Source organism: Penicillium canescens (genome assembly GCF_028828765.1).
Source record: "Penicillium canescens strain IBT 15451 chromosome Unknown utg000001l_segment0_segment0, whole genome shotgun sequence".
Lineage (NCBI taxonomy): Eukaryota > Fungi > Ascomycota > Eurotiomycetes > Eurotiales > Aspergillaceae > Penicillium > Penicillium canescens.
The window spans coordinates 2,611,712-2,632,985 of NW_026703963.1; the positions used below are offsets into that span (position 1 = coordinate 2,611,712).

A 21,274-nucleotide genomic window follows, 5' to 3' on the forward strand; every position below is an offset into this window, starting at 1 on the left:
TCTTTGCTTGACTCAGTGGAAGTCATTTTTCAAGAGGAAAGAACAGGCACCACAGATACAGAGGGAGTAGATATAGGGCTAATACGTCTGCTTGGATGGTATTGTCGGCTTTGTTGATAATAAGTAACTAGAACCATGCCATTTAGCCACTACATACTGCAACTAATCATCGGATAGAGTACGTTATAGTCATTTAAAATTAAATGCAAGCAAAAGGTATACATCGGTGAAACTGGAATTGTAACTATCTATGGGCTTCCGCCATCATGTACACTGGAATCATCTGCACTGAAATCAGGCCGGGATGATCCATCTGCCCAGATCGCACCTTTTTCCAACAGCAACTGCACAATTCCTTCATGGCCATGACGAGAAGCAGCATCGAGGGAATTACTATAGTACTCCCCAATAGGATGCAAAGGCAAGTCTTGCTCAGGAAGATTGTTAGGCAGGCCGAAATTGGCACCATAATCAAACAACAGCTGCACGCTTTCTATGTTACCCCAATCGGCTGCACGGAAAAGAGCATTGTAGCAACCATCATTTGAATTGACACCAGCACCATTATCCAACAGCAGCTGAACAATGTCCTCGTAGCCCCGTTCAGAAGCCGCTATCAGAGCATTGTTGCCCTCAAGTCTCTCACCGGCCGAATTGACATATGCACCGTTTTCCAATAGGAACTGTAAGGCATTCTTTTTGGAAGCAGATAAAGAGGAGTAAAGCCAAATGACCCCTGAGCATTGATATCAGCCCCATTCTCTAGAAGCAGCTTCATAATATCGATGTGGCCATAAGCCGCAGCAACGTGAATGGTAGATTGACCGGAATAGTTTTGTGCATTGACATCAGCTCCTTTTCCTATCAACAGCTGCACAATATCGATGTGGCCATCAGCCGAAGCAGCTTCAATGGCAGAGACACCGGAAGAGGTTTGTGCATTGACATCAGCTCCTTTTCCTATCAACAGCCGCACAATATCGATGTGGCCTTCAGTCGAAGCAGCTTCAATGGCAGAGCCACCGAAAGAGGTTTGTGCATTGACATCAGCTCCTTTTTCTATCAACAGTTGCACAAGATCGATGTGTCCATGAGCCGAAGCAGCTTCAATGGCAGAGACACCGAAAAAGTTTTGTGCATTGACATCAGCTCCTTTTCCTATCAACAGCTGCACGATATCGATATGGCCATTTTTGGATGCAACGTTAAGGGCCTTATCAAGTACGCCTTCCTCTGCATTGACATGAAGTTGCTGCTGCAACAACAAGCTGACTGTATTTTGTAGACCACCGAAGGATGCATAGTACAATGAGCTTTTCTGCTGATAATATGTGAATGTTGTGCGGTCCCAAGGATCCTCTGGATCAAAAAGTCTCCCCCAGACGAAGTAAGACAGCCCTTGCGGGAGAAGAAAATCCATGATGCGGTCCTGGATGTGTTTTTCATCCTCGGAATGTTTTCCATGTTCCATCCAATGCTGCGCAGAATACAGTGCCAGAGGAAGCTTTCTGTCAATTTTCTCTCCAATCTCGCGGCTTATGCGAGATTTAGGTTTGCCACGAATTTCGCAAGTCTTGCGAGTCTCCTCGATGAACGCCAACTCGCTCTCGTCTAGACAAGACAGATACCGCAGACAGACATGAGCCATCTCGGCGTGTGCGCTTGACATTTCCAACCGCCCTCCCCATTCCCCTTGTTGTGGACGGTGGATGAGAAAATTCTCTCGCTGTCTGATGAATGAAGAACAGCTTTGAGTCATAGACACTGATAAAAAGACCACATAGATTTTTCACCTTCTGTTGGAATGTTTCTTCGCGCCAACAGCGTGACACTAGTTCAGTGTAGGAACCGCATTTGTTCGGCTTCAGAGCGAGCGTGAGCGCTCTGTTAGCCTCACCAAGGGTCAGAGGACGAGTCGCAGCCAACATGATCCGAAGAAGAGCCTCTGTGTGTTTTTCATCCTTGCTTCGGCTGAGGATCTTTTCATATGCCTCTGATACCTTTTTAGGTAGACTGGAAAGGAGTTCTTCCAAATCAGCCCATTGTTCAAATGAACTGGGACTTTCTTGAATTATGTTGAAAGTAAGGTGTAGCCAGAGGTATGTGCGTTGTTCCATGCTCTTCAATCTTTTTGCAATTGACAGACGGTCTTTCTCCTCAAAAATTGTATCGTTTTCCATTTTTGCATCAATGACTTTATCGATGTCCTTGCCGATTTCACCGGAATTTTCATCTGCATCAAATGCAAAATAAGTGGAAGCCTTAAGAAACCTTCTGAAATGTAGCTCTATGTCATCATATGGGCGACTGGTGATGAGGAATTTGAGCTTCGAGGGCTGGTCAGATGGGCGCTGGGAATAGAACTCGACAAGTTTCTCCAGCAACGACTTCCAACTTTCACTCTTACATTCATCTAGGGCGTCGAGGAGAACAACGATATCGCCAGTGGTTGGCGACTCAACGCATTTCAGGAGAATTTGCCATAGCTCAGAGAAGTTTGTGGACAATTTATGACCGTGTGCCCTATGACTGGGAAGCGCAAACTTGATCAAATGATTTTCGGTGTCATGCTCGAACAGTTGGTGAAGAATTGCAGACAATGCATCAGTGGCGTGCATGCGACTTTCAGCTCCGTCCTTGAAAAAGAAATAACAAACGGTGGTTGCCACACTCCTATAGAGGTGTTGTTCATCAATCAGAGCCCGCGACAAGACCGATTTGCCGCAACCAGGACTGGCAGATACCCAGAGGACAGTGGAGGTGTTTGTGTTGCGCCATTTGCGGAATCTTTCGTCCTTGAAAAACCACTCGCATGTATCTTTCACCTTTGTTGGATTGATATTTTTATGATCTTCCCAGCCTCCATCGCGAGGCGCAAAATCTTGGAGAAGGGCTCGTTCATATTGGTCTTGGTTGTTCGCCTGGCTTTGCTTGCTGGTAGCTTCAACGAGATCCCGGAGGTCTTCGAGGATACGCCGGGAATAATTCAGCTGCTCCAGCTCGGAATCCCGAATGTCACTGATTTCCGTTGCTTCATAACGATCAATGAGCTTGCTGTAGTCATCGCTCAACTTGGAAATCTCTGTAATTTTCGCAACCCAATCAATCGACTTGGTCATGTCGTCCCAAGCGCGGGAGCGCTGCTTCTTGGAGAGATGGCATATGACAAGCGCCTGATATTCGAAGATAAGCGTATAGAGCTTGACCAAGCACTCAAGAAGCTGTTCGTAATTGAGATCTTTCTTTTCAAAATTTTGCTTTTCGAGACCTTTCTTTTGAGATAATTCTTTTCGCAGATCTGCCAGTACAGTTGGACATTACTTAGCGAATTAAACCCTTTCAACATGGCCTCGTTCTCCGTGGAACCACTCGTGAGGAGCTATCAGAGTCAGAGTTATCTCATTCAATGGCATATCAGGCAGCGTAGATCATTTTACTTACCGGAAGAAGCAAAGAAGCACCAGACCATGCCAGTGCTGCGTATGGCTGAGTACTGACCGCGTTCTTGACAATTGGGTCAAACCAGAGGACGAACCTTGCCACTTTCTCGACTTGATCTCAGATTTTCACATCTTTCTTTAGTAGTGGCACTCGGTATTGCTTTTTCTCCCTATCATCCAGTAGCTGATTCACGACTAACTTCACCGAGCGCTCATTCAGAATGCCGCTTCCATGTTCTTGATCATGCTGCAAGGATGCCAGATGTGTATTGTAGGCTTTCATTAGCTCGGGTTGTTGCTCCTGTAATACCGTGTACGCTCGAAGCCATAGATCGGGCTCGTTTTTCAGGCTTCTGGGGGCATCCTCAGAGCGTTTTAACTGTTGCGGGACATCCGAAAAGGGTTGGGTGGAAGCAGGCACAGAGACAGGCTTCGAAACAGATGATTCATCTTGAACACAAGTCTTCGAAAAAGATGTCTCAGGTTTTACAGAAGGGGGTTCAGAAGGTTCAGAAGATTCTTCACAAGGCTGCGCAGGCACAGGCATTGCAGACGATTCGGGTTGCGCGGAAGACTCATCTGAAGATTGGACGAGCACAGGCACAAGTGCTGGAGTAGGTTCCTCAGAAGGCTGTACAGCCACAGATGCAACAGAAGATGAATCAGTCTTCACTGAAGACTTTTTAGATGATTGTTTAGGATCTGTTTTCGCTGAAGACCTGTTAGTAGCTGCGGACGAAAATGGCATATGGCATATGATCGAAAGAATTCAGATACCTCTCTTACGAGTGAGATTATTCACTCGCACGCGAATGGAATCGAAAGCCATGATTGCTTTGGTTGAGACGAACGTGTGTTAGAACAGAGTCCCAGGGCGGATGTAAATCGGGCAAAGGCCAGCACAGCCCCGCATGTTTGGGACTGCAGGGGTATCGCGCATCTGTTTCGCCTATTTTGGTCAAAAACGCGTCCATTCGCCTTTCCCTGAGACAAACTTGCCCTATCAAGAGGCTCAACTTTTACTCCATTTCTTGTGTCCTTTTTGGCCATTTTCGAGAGGACCAAAGTAACCTTTAACCGTGATATCTAAAAGCATAGATCTCGGCCCGAACCGCAAGTTTAAGCTAGGTGAGTTCACAAATTCTACGAAAATACACGTACAAACCCCATACTCAACTAATCCTACAATTATGATACACAATTCAACCACCGATTCAAACCCCCTCAACCTTCTCACCAGGCGCCAACATCTTAATATACCGATGTCCCCCAGTCTCAAGAACCCGAACCTCATCCCCAACATGAAGCATAAAAGCCTCTTGAGCAGGAACAAGCTGCATTCCAAGACAAGCGTTAGTCCGATCCCCATCATCAATACGTCGATATGCCTTCAACGTCCGATCCGGCTCGGCTTTATGTCGATCCCCAGACTCGGGATCAACGTTCGGCAACCGACACCGTACAGTCCGACACGAAGCATGGATCTCCGTTCCACCAATAGAAAGTCGCTTCCAGTGGTCTTCTGCAAATGCAGCGGGTCCTTGGATGATGATGTTTGCGCGGAAGCGGCGGATGCTTAGGCGTGGGATTGCGTAGGCGCAGCGTGCTGCTACGTCTCTATGGCTTGAGATGCTCAAGAGATGGATTGGGTAGGCGTCTGCGAAGGCTGTGTTGGGTTGGAAGCCTAGGTCTTCTTTGCGAGGTGCGTTGCGGAAGATTTGGCGGGTGTGTGGTGCGCTTGTGCGAAAGAGTGTTAATGGACTGGTTTTGGGGTCGAAGCCCATGTATGCGTGTAATGATGCTGGGAGCAGACATCCAAAATCGTGTGCCAGGGGATTGTCTTTCCAGATTCTGACTGGGACGAGTGGGAAGCTGGAGTCCTGTGGTGCATGCAATGGAACTTGGAATGTGTGGCGGCTGGCACAGATCTTGAGTGCCATGCCAATTTTCGTGGGAAGACCCTTCCATCCGGTTGGTGTCAAGCGAGGATACGATATCAGCATCACGCCGTCTGACTTGACTTCTGGCAGGTTTGTGTCATAGTCCGAGGCGGACGGGTCAGGAACCCAGATCTCAGGATGAATCAGGGCGAGACGGTTAAATCCTGCATTGCGCAAAGTTCGAATGTTCCATTCTCCTTTGCTGTACTCCGCAAAGACGAATTGCCTGTCGAATTCGAGTCCCGTAGGTACGACATTCGAAAGTTGCAGCTCGACTGCGCCACAGGATTTAAGGGGATAAGTAAACAGGGCTTTGACGCGCCATGATGGGCGACCCTGATCCTTCTGGTCATTAGGGAGGCCCTCGCTATACTTCGGATCGAATTCATCGTCTAGATTGCTCCGACCTGGCAGGAGTCCCAAGCGGCGACATCCTTTCGGACGGATCGGGGGTGTCTTTAAAATAAGATAAAGTGGTATAAAAGCGAGCAGAACAACTAAAACAGGGAAATTGACCACGGCCCCGAGGGCAATGTCGATTGTGGACATGGAGAGTCGTATGTAGTCAGATTGCAGGGATCAAAAAGCGGCAAAAAATCTCCCGATCTCGGATCTCCGTTTCAACACCTCATTCCATCACGAAACACAATAGAATATGGATTGAATATATAGAACTCGATACTTATTTCATTTTTTTACTACTTTCGAGCCTAGCTCTGCTCCCAGCTTGATGCGCCCACTATGACCGCCAAAAAGGACACACGCGATCTCGACACGTCCAGCGAGGACACGCGTCAGTAGCTCCCCAGTCCTTCAGTAACAAAAGATTCAAATACTAACCCATATCGACAGTTCCCCTGCTTTCAGCCCCAGCAACACAGACCTTCAGCTCGTCAGCCCACACCCGACTGCCGAACCGAATCGGAACGGGCGCGCGGCGTCTGGACGAGGCTTTAGATGGCCAGTTCAAGTTTCATCGGCGCCCTACCGGCATTGTGCGCGGCCAAATTACAGAAGTATGGGGACCGCCAGGGTCCGGGAAGACTTCGCTGGGGTCAGTCTCTTCTCATTCCCGCCAGAGTCCGAATCTAACCCATCAACAGGTTGAGCATTGCACGCAGTGCATTGCAGGATGGTGGCAAAGTAGTCTGGATCGGTATGTTCCCAGTTCCCAGAGCCATCTAGACAGTCAAACTCATACTGTCAGATACGAGTTCCCCCCTGCCTGCACCACGGCTTCAACAAATGGGAATGAATGTCAAAGACTTCGTTTATTTGCGCGCGCCGACGTTGCCGCATCTTCTCGCTCTTCTCGGGAAACCACCTAAGAACTTTCCACCAGTAGGAACAACCTTGATAGTCATCGACTCGGTGTCAAGTCTCTTCCAAGCGTATTTCACTGGCGCGTCAGAGCTCAAGGACCAGCTCGTACGCGGCAAAATCAAAGATAAGAATGAGCTACACTGGCTCCTCAATCGAAGATGGAATGTAACCAACGAGCTTTCTCTCTACTTGACTCGATTTGCTCTGAAGAGGATTGCCGTGTTGGCTCTTGATCAGACTCACACGAAGATCAAGGGACAGGTTCGTGCTACTCTAGGGCCTACCGTCTGGGGTGGTGGGTGGGAAAAGAGTGTCTTAACGCGTGTCGTGATCTATCGTGGTAAGCGCGGTGAACGCTTTGCGGAGGTTACCAAGCGTGGGGGCAACTTTATACCCAAGAGTGGAAGGTTGGTAGTTCGGTTTCGGATTGAGCGGGTATGTCGTTTCTCAAATGTTATAGGTCTTTGCTAACTTAACCAGGACGGCTGCCATGATGATAAACCATCGGGGATTTCCATCCGACGAAACCTCCCTGCGCGGACTCCTGTGATTCGACCTTCCAATGCGCAAGGCCATATCTTTCGGTCTCCGAAGGCACCAACTCCTTCTCCATTATCGCCAGCACTGCCCTCTTCAAAGCTGCAAAATCCCAGGTCACCGCTTCACAGATCACCATTCCCCAAATCACCACTTACCAAATCAAGACTCTCCACATCAACACTCCCCGATGAACCATCTAACCCCGTACATCCGCCACAGCCCGCACCGACACCGAAGAAGCGCAAAGTGGAAGAAGTAGCGGACAGCCAGGACGAATTATCGGAAGATGATTTCGCAGACGAAGAGTTCCCCTGAAAGACGAATACGAACAATTCATGAGTCATGCATTATCAAAACAAACAGCATATTAGCTACCAACTCTCATAATTCATCATACGCTCAGAGCTTCCACAAAGACTCTCCTCTGAACGATCCTCGCTCCATGCGACTCAGCCAAGAAATCCTTCGGTTCAGTCTCCTCACACTGCGGATCCTCACTTCGATCCGGCGTTCCAATGGGCCGCTGTATCGTGCAAAGAGGCAGTGTATCGGCGATAGTCACAGAAATCGGATGTCGGGATCCCTGAATGAGATCAACCAATCGACCCAGCACTGCAAACTCCAGTTTCAACTTGAGCGAGTATACAAACCCCTTCAGGGTAATCTGCACAGCATAGAAATTGGCGTATTCCAAACTCAGCAGGACAAGATCCATGATCATAATCGCGCAGTTTATCCCGATCAGATGGTACATTATCGTCCTCGAATCCGGGCGCGCAGAAACATCTGCCCCGAGTCGCAGTAGCTTGACCGTTTCAATGACATACAATGTCGACAGCAAACCCTCTTGCAATGTAAACCCCGTCAACTGAATCTTCTCCATGATGTTATACCCCTTGACCCAAGACATATCACCACTATGAACTATATTCGCGCCGTACGTCAAAATCGTAGTAGGAATATGCAACAGGAAGAAATTCAAAATGATAAGCCGAAGTACTCGTCGCAGGACACGTTCATCCCGGAGAACGAGATGCAGTCGCGAATACAGAACCACCGATTGGCCTGTGACCATTGTCCACCACCCGATTGTCAAGACCGTCACTGAGAGGACGGAGTCGGTCTGTGTGAAGAATTTTATCAGGAAGCCGATTGAGTATGGCACTACGCCTATACAGCCCGAGGCGAGGAGAGACCAGAAGTATAGACCGCGCCAGCGGCGGAAGGTGGCTAGGACTAAGACGACTAATTCGGCGACGTTGTAGCAGGATAGGCCGATGAATGTTACTAGGATCATTTGGAGGATGTTGCCTTCTCTTGCTAGGGCGCCCGATATTCCGTCTAGGAGGTCCTGTGGGACGGACATTTTGGTTGGATTGGTGGGAGGGTCATCCCGTTTGGTATGTCCACATAGTTGGTCTAGGAGGGAGAGTTGAAGAGGGGAGAAAGGAGGACAAAAGAAGTATGGACTAGTCATATGGGAAATGCAACTCCTGCATATGGCTTGGACTTGTCTGTGCGCACGCGTAATTGTGCGTCAAGAAGGAAACTTGGAAATGAATGGGAGTCCTTATGGTGCCACAATCCGGGGTTATTGTTTAGTTAGATCTTCCAGCTAGGGGGCGCTATGACTTGGTATTTCCACATTGACAGGGATGTCTCGGGGAATTTGCTTAGGCAATCACCCGTTGCAGTTTGGACTTGGACAAATAAAGATTTCATTTGAGTCTACATGTGAATTATGGCTCTCATAGGTTGGTCAGGTAGTCCTCGATCTGCTCCTTGGTCAACTTGCGGAATCGCGGTCCCTGAGCGCCCTCAACTCCTTCAAAGCCCAGCAGATGGTCCGCTGGCGGGCCGACAATGCCTGAAAGAGATTAGCTAATGTTGACAGGGGAACTGGGAACAGAACTCACCAATTTCTATCGTGTCACCATTCATCTCACCCTCAATCGTCTCCTTGAGCGTCAACAGCGCAATGTGAATGGCATCCTCCAGCTCCAGCCCTTCGGTGTACCGCTTCTCGAGGAAAGTCTTGGCGCTCGTTGCGTGTTTACCGATGGCTGTGGCTTTCCACGGGTAGTAGCTGCCGCTGGGATCGACCTGATACAGACTGGGACCACCCTTGTGAATACCGCCGGTCTTGGTGGTTGGCTTCTCCTCGGAGTCGTCCTTCTGTGCCTCTCCCTCTGGCTCAACACCCTCGTCCCAGCCCGCAATCAACAGACTGACACCGTAAGGACGAACACCACCAGATTGAGTAGCTTCCTGCACCACACGAGCGACATCTTGCACCAGTATCCGAGTGGGAGGATATTCGTTGTAGATACGCTTGTAGCCTGTGTGGGAGACCTTGCGTGCCTTGTCAACCAGAACCCGGTAATCAGGGCCCATACCGGCGTAGACCATGCCGATGTCGGGAGTGACCAGGGAAATCTTGGACAGCGAGGGGGGATCGATCAGAGGCGATGAGGACTTCTTCTCAGTGGCGAGGACAATTCCGTTTGTAGCTGTTCTGGCGGTCAGCTTGGTCTAGTAGGGGAGAGCTGGGAGCTTACCTTTGATACCGAGGGCGGTAACTCCCTGGTTGACTGCGTTCAAGGCATATTCTATTTTTATTAGTATGGATCCAAAGGATCAGGATGATGGTCGCGTCTTACCAATCTGCACCAGCTTGCCGCTGTGATGGAGCTGGGTTAGCTTGGTGTCAATTCCACGGGACAAGTGATCCTTACCTGGGAGAGAATGTCGTCAAAGAGAAGGAGTATCGGTCCGCCATATTTCACTGTAAACTGCAACACAACAGGAAGAGATGGAAAAAAGACAGAAAGGGAGCTGTCCACAGGTGTTGTAGGCAGAGATGGGTGACGTTTGGCGTAGAGCTGGAAGGCGGTGACCCGATTGGGGTTAGCCGTGGGGGTTGGGAACACTTGGGCTTTTCTGCTTTTCTTTTCTTTCTCTTCACTGAGATCTCTCTCTGAACACTTCCCCAATGTGAGATCAATGGCAGACTCTGAACAGCATTACCCTCCTAGGGTCTGTCGCATCTGTCTAGAAACTGTATTGCCGACCTTTCAGCCCTCAGAATTCCTGCAGAAGCCTCGAGTGGTGTACGAGTCCTCTGACCCAGAGCTTGGCCGTCTCTTACGTCCCTGCCATTGCAAAGGCTCCTCGCGTTATGTCCACGAGGGTTGCCTGCAATCATGGCGCCATGCCGACCCTAAGTACTCGACGAGAAACTTCTGGCAATGTCCGACCTGTGGCTTCCAGTATCGCCTAGGCCGTTTGACCTGGGCACGATGGATCAGTAGCGCATCCATGCAGCTATTCCTCACGATCGCCATCCTTTTGTTTACCGTATTCATCCTTGGATTCATTGCTGACCCCATCATTGACTTTTACCTCGGCCCGGTGGATGTCTACGAACTAGTTGATGATTCCTCTTGGTTGGAACACTTCATCAAAGGACTGACCTCGCTGGGCTTGTTGTCACTTATCAAGGCCATCTTTGCATTATCACCTTTCCCTTGGAACATGCGCTCTGTGGTTACCGGCCGTAATGGAGGCCGCAACCGAGCTGCCCAACTGAATTGGCTAGTGATTCTGGTTGGCGTTGGTAGTTTCCTCTGGGTATGTTCACGGGTATCATAAGTTGAACTATCTGGCTTAACTAACCGATACAGGCTGTCTACAAAGGCGTCCGGTCATGGAGTAGACGCACCCTAGAAAAGGCGGGCGAGAGAGTCATGGATGTGCCACTCCCCGACGACGAGGAAGTGGAGGAAGATAGCAAGCAAGACTGAAAACTCGCACTACTTAAGTTGCCGTCTCCTCTGCCCCATGAGATGTCGATTAGTCAATGTGCGAAGAACATTACTGTCTTCAATACTCCTGGGTGTCTACCTGAGAAGCAGGTGAATGGCCTTGGGAACGTCTTGTTCCTGAATAATTCGCTGCTTCATTCATCAGGAAGCCCCTTGAGGAAGACAGTCCGTGGCTCAATTGTATGACAGCGTACTGACCATCGAGTCTGACTTGGTAACGCTTTCGGATTGAGTGATGGGAAATGATAGTTAATGGAGCTCCTGCCTTGTAATTTTCTCTTCTTCTCCTAATATTTTCCTTCCTCGCGATATTCCTTTTCTCTAATATCGTGACAACTAAACTCTCAATATGGATATGGACTCATCTGGAATTCATCTCGCTGAAGTTCGATCGCAACTCGCGATGGACTCTGACTCCGACACGGATACCACCGTCACCCCTAAGAAAGAGCCATTCCCCGACTTTGACGGGGAACTGTGTGTCCCAGATCTTAACAACAGACATGAGGCCGCGTGGACCTACGCCTTCGGCAAGGCTGTCCAGAATGACATTCGCACTCGCTATGTGGACCCCTTCATCACCCCCCATAACCCCGGCGAACCATTTACACGCAACCACATCCTCCTCGAGGCTATCAAGGACCTCCTCGCTGACCCACAGATGCGCGAGACTACCCGCCAGCAGTTCATCATTCTGATTAACCACACTCTCCATTTGCACGAGGTTGTCTTCCACCACAGTGATAAATTCCTTGACACGAAGGAGACTGTGGAGGCGAAGGTGCTTGCGGAGATTATTCTCAGCTACATGGTCTGGATGGACGGCAGGTTGCGTGACCAAGTTATCGCCGCTGAGCAGGTTGCCGTTGTGCTTGACCAAGTGTCCAAGGAGAAGACGACTATCTGTGAGCGATACTGTCGCATGACCACTGTGGTTTCTGCGTAAGTTCATCGTTTCAAGTTCAAGCTTTGCTCTTTGATACTAACAACTGCAGTCACCTGAAGAAGCCTCGTCCCCTGGAACGCCGTCTACTCGCTCTCTTCCTCGAAGTCTATGAAGCATGGGTCCACAATACCTTCCTTCGTCAGCGCAACTGCCAAATCCTCGCAGAAGGCCTTCCTGTCCCCGGTCGAATTGACCTGTCGCGTCGGATCATTGCCATCTGGGACGTGCTGACTCGCTGCATTGAGAGTTACTCACTTTACACCTGGGCCACTCGCACCATTCGGGCTAATTACTTTGCACCGGCCATGGATTTGTTGTCTGACACCCCAGATATCTGGCAGCAATGCTGGGACAAGCGCTCGACTATTCAACATCGTCGGTCTATCCATCCTGGGCAGTTTGAACAACCCTTGAGCGGTCAGGCTGTGAATATCCCGCAGCAATTCGATAATACGGAGGAGCAGCGTTCGACCAACGGTCAGTCTACTCCAGTTGCAGAGCTGGAAGTTGCCGAAGCTTGAAGCACTCTCTGGGTGGTCTGGCCACTGACCAAAGCTACTGACTACAACTACAGCCAAAGTTGTTACAAACCTTCCAAGATACTCTTCAAGATATCCACAGGATGACAGCGACGCCGGAGAGCAACGGCATGACCCACTAATCGATAACTCAGCTCTGAGAAGACCTGCGCTACCGAGAACGAATACTTTTCATATCTACCTGTCAAATGTAATACCCAGATGCAGCGTATCAGCAACATAGCAGAATAATGAATTCAATTCAAGCTAGTTCCATCCTCTTCAAGCTTCACTATCCTTGTAAGCACCCAACTTGAACAACTTCTTAGCATTCTCCCGTCCAATCTTCAACCGATTGGTATTCGACATCTCCGCATTATCAAACCAGTCACAACCATCCTCAAACGTCTCAAAAGGATAATCAATCGAGAACAAAATCCGATCCGCACCTACCTCCGCCAAACAAAAGTTCAACGTAGTAGTCGAAAAGTGCCCGGAAGTAGTAATCCACAAATTATCCGCGAAATACTCCCGAATCGTCCTCTTACACGTCTCCGCAAGCCCAAGCACCTTCTTCCGATCCTCAAACCAATGATTAATCCTCCACATATCAAACGGAATATGTTCCCCAAGATGCCCAAGAATAACCTGCAACTTGGGATGTCTATCAAAAACACCGTTTGTCACCATCCCCAGCACATGTAGACTAACACCCTGCGCAAATGACAGCGGTGGCCCGATTAGCCATTTCCGATCGGCCCATAGTTTCTCGTAGATTGTTCCGGTTGGATTGCGTGGGTGGAGGTACAGGGGTACGTCTAGTTCTTCGCAGGTAGACCAGAACACGTCCCATTTGGCGTTGTCATAGAAGATCATGTCGTCACCGTCTGGGCCGGCGCGTTGTGTGTCGTTTACTAGTGCGCCTAGGAAGCCGTGCTGGGTAACGCAGCGACGGAGTTCGGTGGCTGCTTCTTGGGGATCGTGCATGGAGAGGGTGCTGTTTTATTGTTAATTTGTTGTTGGTCATTGATATTATGTAGAGTGTGTAGAGGGTGTAGAGAGAACTCACGCAAAAGCAGCAAATCGATCAGGATGCGCTTTCACCTTCTCGGCGATATAATCATTGATCTCAACAGCGAGAGCCTGGGCATCCTTTGCATCCCAGATATCTTGGACACCTGGCGCGGTATAACTGAGGATCTGGAGACCGACGCCGTATTTCTCGGCGAAGTCTAGGCGGATTGGACCGACATCGTTGATTTCTGCTGTGTGTTTCTCTGTGTCTGTGGCGAACATCCCTGCCCACCATTTGGTCTTTTCCGCGAAGCGGGGGAGCGCGAAGGCTTCTTCGAGGGCGATTTTGCCGAGCATGGTGTAGTGTGGACGGTGATGGGAAGGTGACGGAGATGGAGGGGAGATGGGTGATCTGGATGTATCTGGTGATGAACTATTTTATATCACTCCGGGGTCCCCGCACTTCGGAAGCTATAGAATACCGTGTAGCCGTTAAGCGTTCGAACTATGCGCTTCGGATGAGGTTATCCGACGACCCGACGGGGGCGGTCCGCTACTGCGGCTCGGGGCGGCCGGGGTAAATTTATATCACTTACTTCACACTTATTTGTACTAACGCGCAACAGGCCGCAGAGCAATTCCATGACTCGGTAGATTTCTCTTTGCCGACAATACCCCTCGCAACTAGGTGGCGGATATACTCTATAGTCCACACTTGACAGCACTTGTTACTGATCTAGAGTCTTAGCTCATTAGGTTTGGAACAATGCTATATTACTCACATCATTTACAGGAGCCATGAAGTTCATTCTGACTGATTCCCGGAGTAGGAATCTGGGCTGCTGCAAGCTCGATATTCCCTCGCGGGGTTGGGTCGATGCGTGAAGGCATGTCGGTTGAGCAGTCGATTATGTGGGGGGAATGAACCTCGCCGATTGGGAAGAGCTGGCCGTGTGGCTCCATACTCACGTTACAGTTTCGTTTGAATACTAGGACTTAGCCTGCCATAGGAGCGCTGACGGTGTGGATCTTGGTTCCTTTCTCTCAAGATTGAGAAGTTGGCTAGCTGGAAAGTGGTGTTGCGAGCAGAGATTAGGTAGATAGTTCTTGTGCCCATTTTGTATCTGGTGTCTATATAGGAGGTAGGTCTAAGAGTGTATCTCAAAGGATGAGGTTCTAAGCGCTGATGCCTGGACCTGTCACATCCATCCCGAATTCAAATTGGACCCAAATAGGGTGAAGTACATGACATGTATTGATATATTACAAAAGTTCTATTCGTAGATGTTCTATCTGCTATATTTGTGTCTTTCTTCCTCCCGGCTTACTACGGGGAAACGCATTTTATTTCCCAGGCCGCTTTTCACAACGGTACAGTAGGTCGGCTGGGCTCTTGAGGGTTATGCGACGGGCGGATGTACGTCTATTACTCTTATTATATACTGCGCATTCATCCCGACATGAAATGTGACAAATCCGAACTGGGCAATTCGCCATGCGAAGAACCCTGATGCACCATGGAGATCAACATCCCCAACACAGCAAACTCCATCTTGAGTTTGATACTATAAACCAACGCCTTGAAGATGATCTGCGTAAAATAAAGGCCCATATACTCCAGGACTAGTAGCGCGATATCCATGCAAATCGCTGCGATATTAATCGCGAGCAGCTCGTACAGGATCTTATGTCGTTTCATGTCTTCGTGCGGACTCATCCGGATTACACCGATTGTTTCGTAGATGTAGATACCAGAGATGAGGGTTTCTTGCGCGGAGAACCAGGTGAGCTGTGATTTTTCGACTATATCAAATGCGCGCACCCAGGTCGATGAATGGGAAAAGTATTCGGAGGCGAAGTTGAGGGTGACGGTTGGAATGACAAGGATGGCGGTGTCGACTATGATGAGCCATTTCAAGAAGCGGAGGAGGCGGTAGTTGGTTGATATTAGATGGAGGCGGGAGTAGAGGACTACCGATTGTGTCGGGACTAGCATTATGAAGCCGATATTCGCAAGGAGAAGGCTTAGCCATAGCGGTGTGAGTTCGAAGAATTGAAATGAGGTTCCTAGGCTGGTCGGGATGATGCCCAATACGGCTGATAGGAGGAGCGACCAGAAGTAGAGACTGCGGTATGTCTTGAAGCTCAGTGGGATGAGGATCATCAGCTCCAGCGCGTTGTATAGGGCGATCGAGATGAAGACTATTGCGGCGATGCTTTTGGCTTGGTTGTCGCCGATAAGGGATGGATGTTGCTGGAACGAGCTCGACATGGTAGGGGGTGCATGCTTGCTTCTTGCCTGGGGGTATCCTCGGCCTGAGGATGAGTGAAGAGGTTATAAATCTGAAGAATACGCGAACATGCGATATATTGAGGCGATGCGCCACGAGTCGCGATCTATGGTTTCGTAACGTCACCAACGTCACCACACCCAATGAACATTCCGGGGTTCATTTCCCCACTAATTTAATTGAACGCGATGATAGGCTCAGCCTGAAACGCCAATATGTATCCACGGTATTAGAGCCGAATGAACCACTTTCTAATTGGCTCAAAGATAATAAGCTTCAAGGAGATAGGAATCGCGGGGAACGTCCGATTTAGATACTATGGAACTGTCTATGAGTGGTCAAGGACCTAGATATTATCTCGATTTCTTCTACGCTGATTTGGCAACAAGCTTGATTCCACACTTTTCCATGGGTTGACAGGCCGCAGAGCTCCAATCCGGAACCGGGGGACCTTGAATCTCCATGGTGATCCCATACCTCATTAAGACAGAAGAAACCAAAAGTTTCAGACTTAGAGTTCCGAGTCTTTGGCCCTTGCACGCGTGTTTCCCGGCGCCCCAGCCAATAAATTCTCCCTGGAATTCCCGAGAGGGGTCCCAGCGCATTGGATTGGGGTAATCGTTGGGGTTGATAGATGTATCTGAGAACGGGTAGACAACTGAAGCCCCTGAAGGGATGGTGTAGGGTCCAATTGTTATTTCTGGGCCGACGTTCTTTCGTATTGCTGTGTAGGGTTGGGCGATGCGTAGGGTTTCGCGGATACAGAGATCCAGTATGGGGGTTTCGGTTTCCCAGGCTCTCAGGGGTATTGATGAGAGGGTTTCGGTCTGAGTTTGGCCAGGGATAGAGGCGGCATGTGTTGAGATCAGAGTTTCGATCTCTTTTTGAACAGCGACAGACCAGTGCGGATCAGAGGAAAGATACATGATCAGCCATGTTACTGTACAAGATGAACTATTAGTTTGTGCTTTCCGCCATTTCTATGAAGGTCAATGTACCTGTAGTTCCCATGGCACGTGCTCCAGCTAGAGAGAGACCTAGCATGAACTATAGAGACTATTAGACTCTGATCCTTGAATCTTTGATCCTCCCATACATACCCCGAATATATGTACTGTACTCTCCCCATCATCCAGCATCTGCTGGAGGGCATCTCTTCTCTGAATTCCACTTCTTTTTCTCTTGTGGATCTCTTTTTGAATAATTCCGTATAGGCGAGCAGAAGATAAAATCTTGCGAAGCGAAGAGGCACTGGGTAGCCATGGAATTTGACTTTCGAACGTATTGGAGGCCGAGTCGACAATATCAACAAGTGGTTTTAGACGCGATAAAAGTGATGGATCATCGGCTATATCGAAGGAAGCAGGGCGCATGACCATTTGAAAGGCAACCTGTAACAAGAACGTTACTGTCAACTTCATCTTCGACCATCATGTAGAGTAGAAATACCTCATGGAATGCAGAGCACGGATCGAGGATAGCTTGAGTCCCCCACGAATCCATCTTTTGTTGGCAATCTGACAGTAATAATGGAATCACTATATGCAATATAAGTCAATGGCTCTTTTTAATGTTATTCAAATGAATCTAAACCCACAAAACTGCAAGTTATCTGATTTTTGAATAGAACTCATCCGTCGGACAACACCATTGACCAGGTGCGGATCAAATTCTGATGAGATCTAGGAAAGTCAAAACCATCAGTAAATGGGATGTAAGATTACTTTGAGAGCACTCACACTACCAAATAGACCCTGAAACGTCTCGTATAGATGTAAATTCTTTTCTTTGAAGAAGATGCGTCGACCTTCTTGTCCAGATAGAACAATACGTTTCGGCTGGGACGGTCTAAGCTGGGATATAAAAGATAATACAGCCCCAGAACAGTCTCTCATGAGTCCGAAACACTTGTTAAGTGGATCGGAGAATAGCCGAACAGAGCTTAGTGACTGTACGCATGGACTGCCTTCCTTTCTCATCAACAGTGTCGGTTCGTATAGTACTTTATACAGCACGGATAGGACCACAATGATCATGGAGGCAAAGGTACCCAAGTCACCGAGTATAAAATCTAGGGAGTCACTGCACGATGCAGCTCCTAGCCGTGCTAAGGTGCTTTGTAACATATTGTGAAGAGAGAATAGAAACAGAATGCGTGATCTCAAGATTGGATCGAAAGAACGCTCAAGCCCTTTTTATATCACGAAAAGGCCCCAAAAGGAACGCCTGGACGCCTGGATAACCCATACCTTCTTCGAGAAACTTCAGGCTTCGGTGTTGCAATGAGCCCATCTTCATCTTCTACTAAGCCTCTCATGATTGCCTGCCTTAACGCCTCGGTATCATCCAAGGAAACCAGCTGCATAGCCAAGGAAACGCCGGACCCGCTAAGATTCTAAGCCTCTCAACAACGAACCTATCCTAAAAAGCTTTAACTGTTGGAAGAAAGCCGCAGATTTAAGCCATGTTGGCTGCTCAGCTAAGGCCGTCCAATCGGGATTTATTATATTAATATATTGCATTACTTAAATCAAATCTGATGGGAGATACAAAAGCCGTTCATGTAAGTTCGCTTATCGTATGCATGTCAGAACCTGAAATAAGTCCCCGATCACCAACACACGCTTTGGTTGTAATTTGCGCCTCTCATGCACCTGTGAGGTTAGCATGTCACCAAATTCTCGCTGGAGCTTTTACCAATGACCATCTCGTCTTACTCGTTAGAAGGATTAGTGGTCCCATAAATAGCTCGGCTGATGCTCGCCTAGATTGCGGCTGAAATAAAGCGTTCGATTGACTCACGGTTCGTATTATGTAATAATAACAATAGTAACTTAAAGATCTCGATCTCAAGTGACCTATAAGAAGCCATACATTCCAACAGTCAGAAACCAACAGTTTGTTCGTGGTCAATTTCTCATAGGGCAGGTTTTGATTCTGTAGCCGCTCCCATCGTCCCCTTGCATTGCCGGATCAGCCACCCTGCATGCCGAACTATTAACTAGTACATGATTGGAGATATCTCCGAGATAAATTGTGAGCAATAGGCGGGACGGGACGAGCCTCGACCAGGTGATTCTGTGTGATATTTAGTACAGCTTGCGGGGAGACTGGTGTAGTGCACGCCACGCGCTAGCTCTTTTCGGCAACTAATCCATTCAATGGAATCCTTAGGATATTACTAAGTATAATCGTAGTAGTACTTGCTTTGACTATGTACCATTTTATTTGTCCCATTCGGCCTTCAGGTAAGTTGATTTATATTTACTATTTAGCCAGAAGCGGCTGGTATTGTCTCCCTGAGAAATAGCCAGTCCAAAGCGCGCGCTGGCAAACAAACGAAACAGAGGTGAATCCTTTAATCCCCTTTATCATGGCTTCGATGCCGTCTCATTCTCTTCTCAGGACAGCTTCAGCCCACAACAGTATGACGTGACAAAGTTATGAACAAAAGCAGGTACAAAAGGGGAAAAAAAGGTAAGATAATTACCCATTTTCAGAACCAGACATGTCTGGAGCAAAAACACAATAAGCGGAAACTGACCCCCAACGGATACTGACAAGCAGCATGGTTTCACCAAATCGCTGATATCATGAAATTTCTAATTTGTCTGGATAGCCCTACTACTGGGCGCAGTTCGTCTTAAGAACAAAATCTGAGAACGATACCGCCAACGAATCGAACTCGCGACCTTCCTCAGATTCCCTGGTGGGCTTCGCCGCATAAATTCCCACATCGATTTCTTGAAAGGCACCACCACTGAAAGCCCATGTCACTTGTCTGAGCACCCGCCTTTGGGCGCCTTCAATCACATAAACCCATGCGTATGAAGTATCTCGCTCAATTTCTATTGTCACCGTGCCATTTCCGGCTGAAGTGTCGGTAACGGGACTCAAGCTCCAATCAGACAGGCGATCCGTGGCCACAACACCAAGATTAGGATGGCCATCAGCATACTCGATGCCAGCTTTGATCCATCTCAATGGTCCTTCTTCCAAAGGAAAGGTTATTACAAGGCCACCCTGGTCATAGAGGGTCTTCCAGGCAGCAGTAATGGTCACACGGACAGACTCAAACTCTGAGGCTCTGATTGTGGTATAAAGATATGGCGCAGTGAAATTGTCTTTGACAGGTTCTGCCCTCCAGATGTCGGTATCAGGAGGAGCTTTGATGGTGACCTTGTTCGCAATGGGTGATAGGGGTTTCTGGTTGTAGTTGATGTAATTCCAATCGAAACTTAAAGCGACTTGAACAAATAGCGACGAGATAAAAATTGGTTGGAAAAACCTCATTTTGGATTAACAAAGGCGGATCGGGTCAATAGATTTAGGAAGAAAATTGGGTATGAGGAGTTGGACTTTATGTGAGCGGATAAGAGGACTTATATACTAATTCGTTTCTTCGTATTCAAGCGTCTGGAATGAGCACAGGTCAAGTCAGTGAAGTCCAATAATTTCTGGGGCATGCCATGGCTTCACCGAGAACTGAATTACGTGCTTCATGCACTGCCTTTGACTCATGCTTACTGCGGAAAGCTAACTGATACGCAGAAAATGAGAGCGCTACTCCACTTTTCATGTCCCACCTTCCACGTTAGGTATTTACAATATTTACAAGTCTCGTGCTTCTCATCGCAGCCAAAGGCCTGACATTGCGCCCAGTCTTTATTTTCGGCGTCGTAATATGATCTGAAAGCCAATTCCGCCAAATCAGCATCGGTGCTAAATCATCACTACTTGAACGGGGTGATTGTTTGATCATGGTGTATATCAACATTGTTCCGCAGTCACCCATCCTGCCGGCTAAACTTCGGCCTGGCAACCGTCCTTGCAGCCACGAAAAAGTAAGAATGATGCGAGGTGGTCCGTGTTTCCCTTTGTTACTAAAGATTTTAAAATTGGCGATCAAGCCGAGGTACAGTAGTTCCGGAAATCGGTGTCACCACCTACACTCTTTCGTTATTTCTCGAACCCTGATGCCAGAAGAGCAACCTATTTCCGGCGTAGTCTCAAAATACCCCTGGATTCTAGGCCTTGTATCGTAGAATACCGCATTATTGTATGAGACGAAACTTTGTTAATTACCTGTCATACCAAGACAGCGACTACATACACCTCGATACCCCACGACCAGGGTTCCCAACACAAGTCTTTCTCTACAACTCACCATGATCGTGGCGCGCTGAACCATGACACCGAATCTTGCTAAACCTACCCTTGAGCTTATCCACGACATGATTAGTAGTGGTGAGCTAACCACCTCCCAGATGGCTCAAGCTACTGGTTGCAGCAAACGCGCAATTTTCAGGATCCGGTCGAATCTGCGGTTATTCGGCACCATCAAAGTTCCTCCCATCAAAGCTGGACGGCCGCGAAGTATCACACCGGCCATGTTAGAGGCATTGTGCGACCATCTTCTTGAGAAACCGGATCCATAT

General features: G+C 48.4%; 11 protein-coding genes across 11 annotated transcripts; 3 read left to right on the plus strand and 8 right to left on the minus strand.

Moving 5' to 3' along the window:
• Positions 1-248: 248 nt before the first annotated feature.
• Positions 249-4,269, minus strand: N7446_000991 (ankyrin repeat domain-containing protein; the record flags this gene model as incomplete). The annotated part of the gene is made up of 6 exons (XM_058509758.1): positions 249-736; positions 826-1,726; positions 1,794-3,173; positions 3,442-3,535; positions 3,641-4,151; positions 4,227-4,269. 6 exons carry the CDS (start codon positions 4,267-4,269, stop codon positions 249-251), a joined length of 3,417 nt encoding a protein of 1,138 aa, XP_058378737.1.
• A 385-nt stretch (positions 4,270-4,654) lies between these two features.
• N7446_000992 (MOSC domain protein) lies at positions 4,655-5,929 on the minus strand (the record flags this gene model as incomplete). The annotated part of the gene is made up of 1 exon (XM_058509759.1): positions 4,655-5,929. One exon carries the CDS (start codon positions 5,927-5,929, stop codon positions 4,655-4,657), a length of 1,275 nt encoding a protein of 424 aa, XP_058378738.1.
• A 160-nt stretch (positions 5,930-6,089) lies between these two features.
• On the plus strand, positions 6,090-7,558 carry N7446_000993 (uncharacterized protein; the record flags this gene model as incomplete). Its single annotated transcript, XM_058509760.1, has 5 exons — positions 6,090-6,173; positions 6,233-6,434; positions 6,484-6,536; positions 6,588-7,138; positions 7,184-7,558. The coding sequence occupies exons 1-5, from the start codon at positions 6,122-6,124 to the stop codon at positions 7,556-7,558; spliced, it is 1,233 nt and encodes a 410-aa protein (XP_058378739.1). The 5' UTR covers positions 6,090-6,121.
• A 76-nt stretch (positions 7,559-7,634) lies between these two features.
• N7446_000994 (uncharacterized protein) lies at positions 7,635-8,609 on the minus strand (the record flags this gene model as incomplete). The annotated part of the gene is made up of 1 exon (XM_058509761.1): positions 7,635-8,609. One exon carries the CDS (start codon positions 8,607-8,609, stop codon positions 7,635-7,637), a length of 975 nt encoding a protein of 324 aa, XP_058378740.1.
• Positions 8,610-8,991: 382 nt separating this feature from the next.
• pre8 (proteasome core particle subunit alpha 2) lies at positions 8,992-10,022 on the minus strand (the record flags this gene model as incomplete). The annotated part of the gene is made up of 5 exons (XM_058509762.1): positions 8,992-9,110; positions 9,160-9,753; positions 9,802-9,852; positions 9,904-9,923; positions 9,979-10,022. The coding sequence occupies 5 exons, from the start codon at positions 10,020-10,022 to the stop codon at positions 8,992-8,994; spliced, it is 828 nt and encodes a 275-aa protein (XP_058378741.1).
• A 224-nt stretch (positions 10,023-10,246) lies between these two features.
• N7446_000996 (E3 ubiquitin-protein ligase MARCH) lies at positions 10,247-11,046 on the plus strand (the record flags this gene model as incomplete). Its single annotated transcript, XM_058509763.1, has 2 exons — positions 10,247-10,873; positions 10,927-11,046. 2 exons carry the CDS (start codon positions 10,247-10,249, stop codon positions 11,044-11,046), a joined length of 747 nt encoding a protein of 248 aa, XP_058378742.1.
• A 370-nt stretch (positions 11,047-11,416) lies between these two features.
• Positions 11,417-12,534, plus strand: N7446_000997 (uncharacterized protein; the record flags this gene model as incomplete). Its single annotated transcript, XM_058509764.1, has 2 exons — positions 11,417-12,009; positions 12,063-12,534. The coding sequence occupies 2 exons, from the start codon at positions 11,417-11,419 to the stop codon at positions 12,532-12,534; spliced, it is 1,065 nt and encodes a 354-aa protein (XP_058378743.1).
• Positions 12,535-12,813: 279 nt separating this feature from the next.
• On the minus strand, positions 12,814-13,902 carry N7446_000998 (amidohydrolase family protein; the record flags this gene model as incomplete). The annotated part of the gene is made up of 2 exons (XM_058509765.1): positions 12,814-13,528; positions 13,601-13,902. The coding sequence occupies 2 exons, from the start codon at positions 13,900-13,902 to the stop codon at positions 12,814-12,816; spliced, it is 1,017 nt and encodes a 338-aa protein (XP_058378744.1).
• Positions 13,903-14,995: 1,093 nt separating this feature from the next.
• N7446_000999 (uncharacterized protein) lies at positions 14,996-15,817 on the minus strand (the record flags this gene model as incomplete). Its single annotated transcript, XM_058509766.1, has 1 exon — positions 14,996-15,817. The coding sequence occupies one exon, from the start codon at positions 15,815-15,817 to the stop codon at positions 14,996-14,998; it is 822 nt and encodes a 273-aa protein (XP_058378745.1).
• A 387-nt stretch (positions 15,818-16,204) lies between these two features.
• On the minus strand, positions 16,205-17,962 carry N7446_001000 (cytochrome P450; the record flags this gene model as incomplete). Its single annotated transcript, XM_058509767.1, has 6 exons — positions 16,205-16,776; positions 16,835-16,883; positions 16,937-17,227; positions 17,286-17,374; positions 17,434-17,518; positions 17,576-17,962. 6 exons carry the CDS (start codon positions 17,960-17,962, stop codon positions 16,205-16,207), a joined length of 1,473 nt encoding a protein of 490 aa, XP_058378746.1.
• Positions 17,963-19,460: 1,498 nt separating this feature from the next.
• Positions 19,461-20,129, minus strand: N7446_001001 (DUF1349 domain-containing protein; the record flags this gene model as incomplete). Its single annotated transcript, XM_058509768.1, has 1 exon — positions 19,461-20,129. One exon carries the CDS (start codon positions 20,127-20,129, stop codon positions 19,461-19,463), a length of 669 nt encoding a protein of 222 aa, XP_058378747.1.
• Between the last annotated feature and the right edge of the window lie 1,145 nt (positions 20,130-21,274).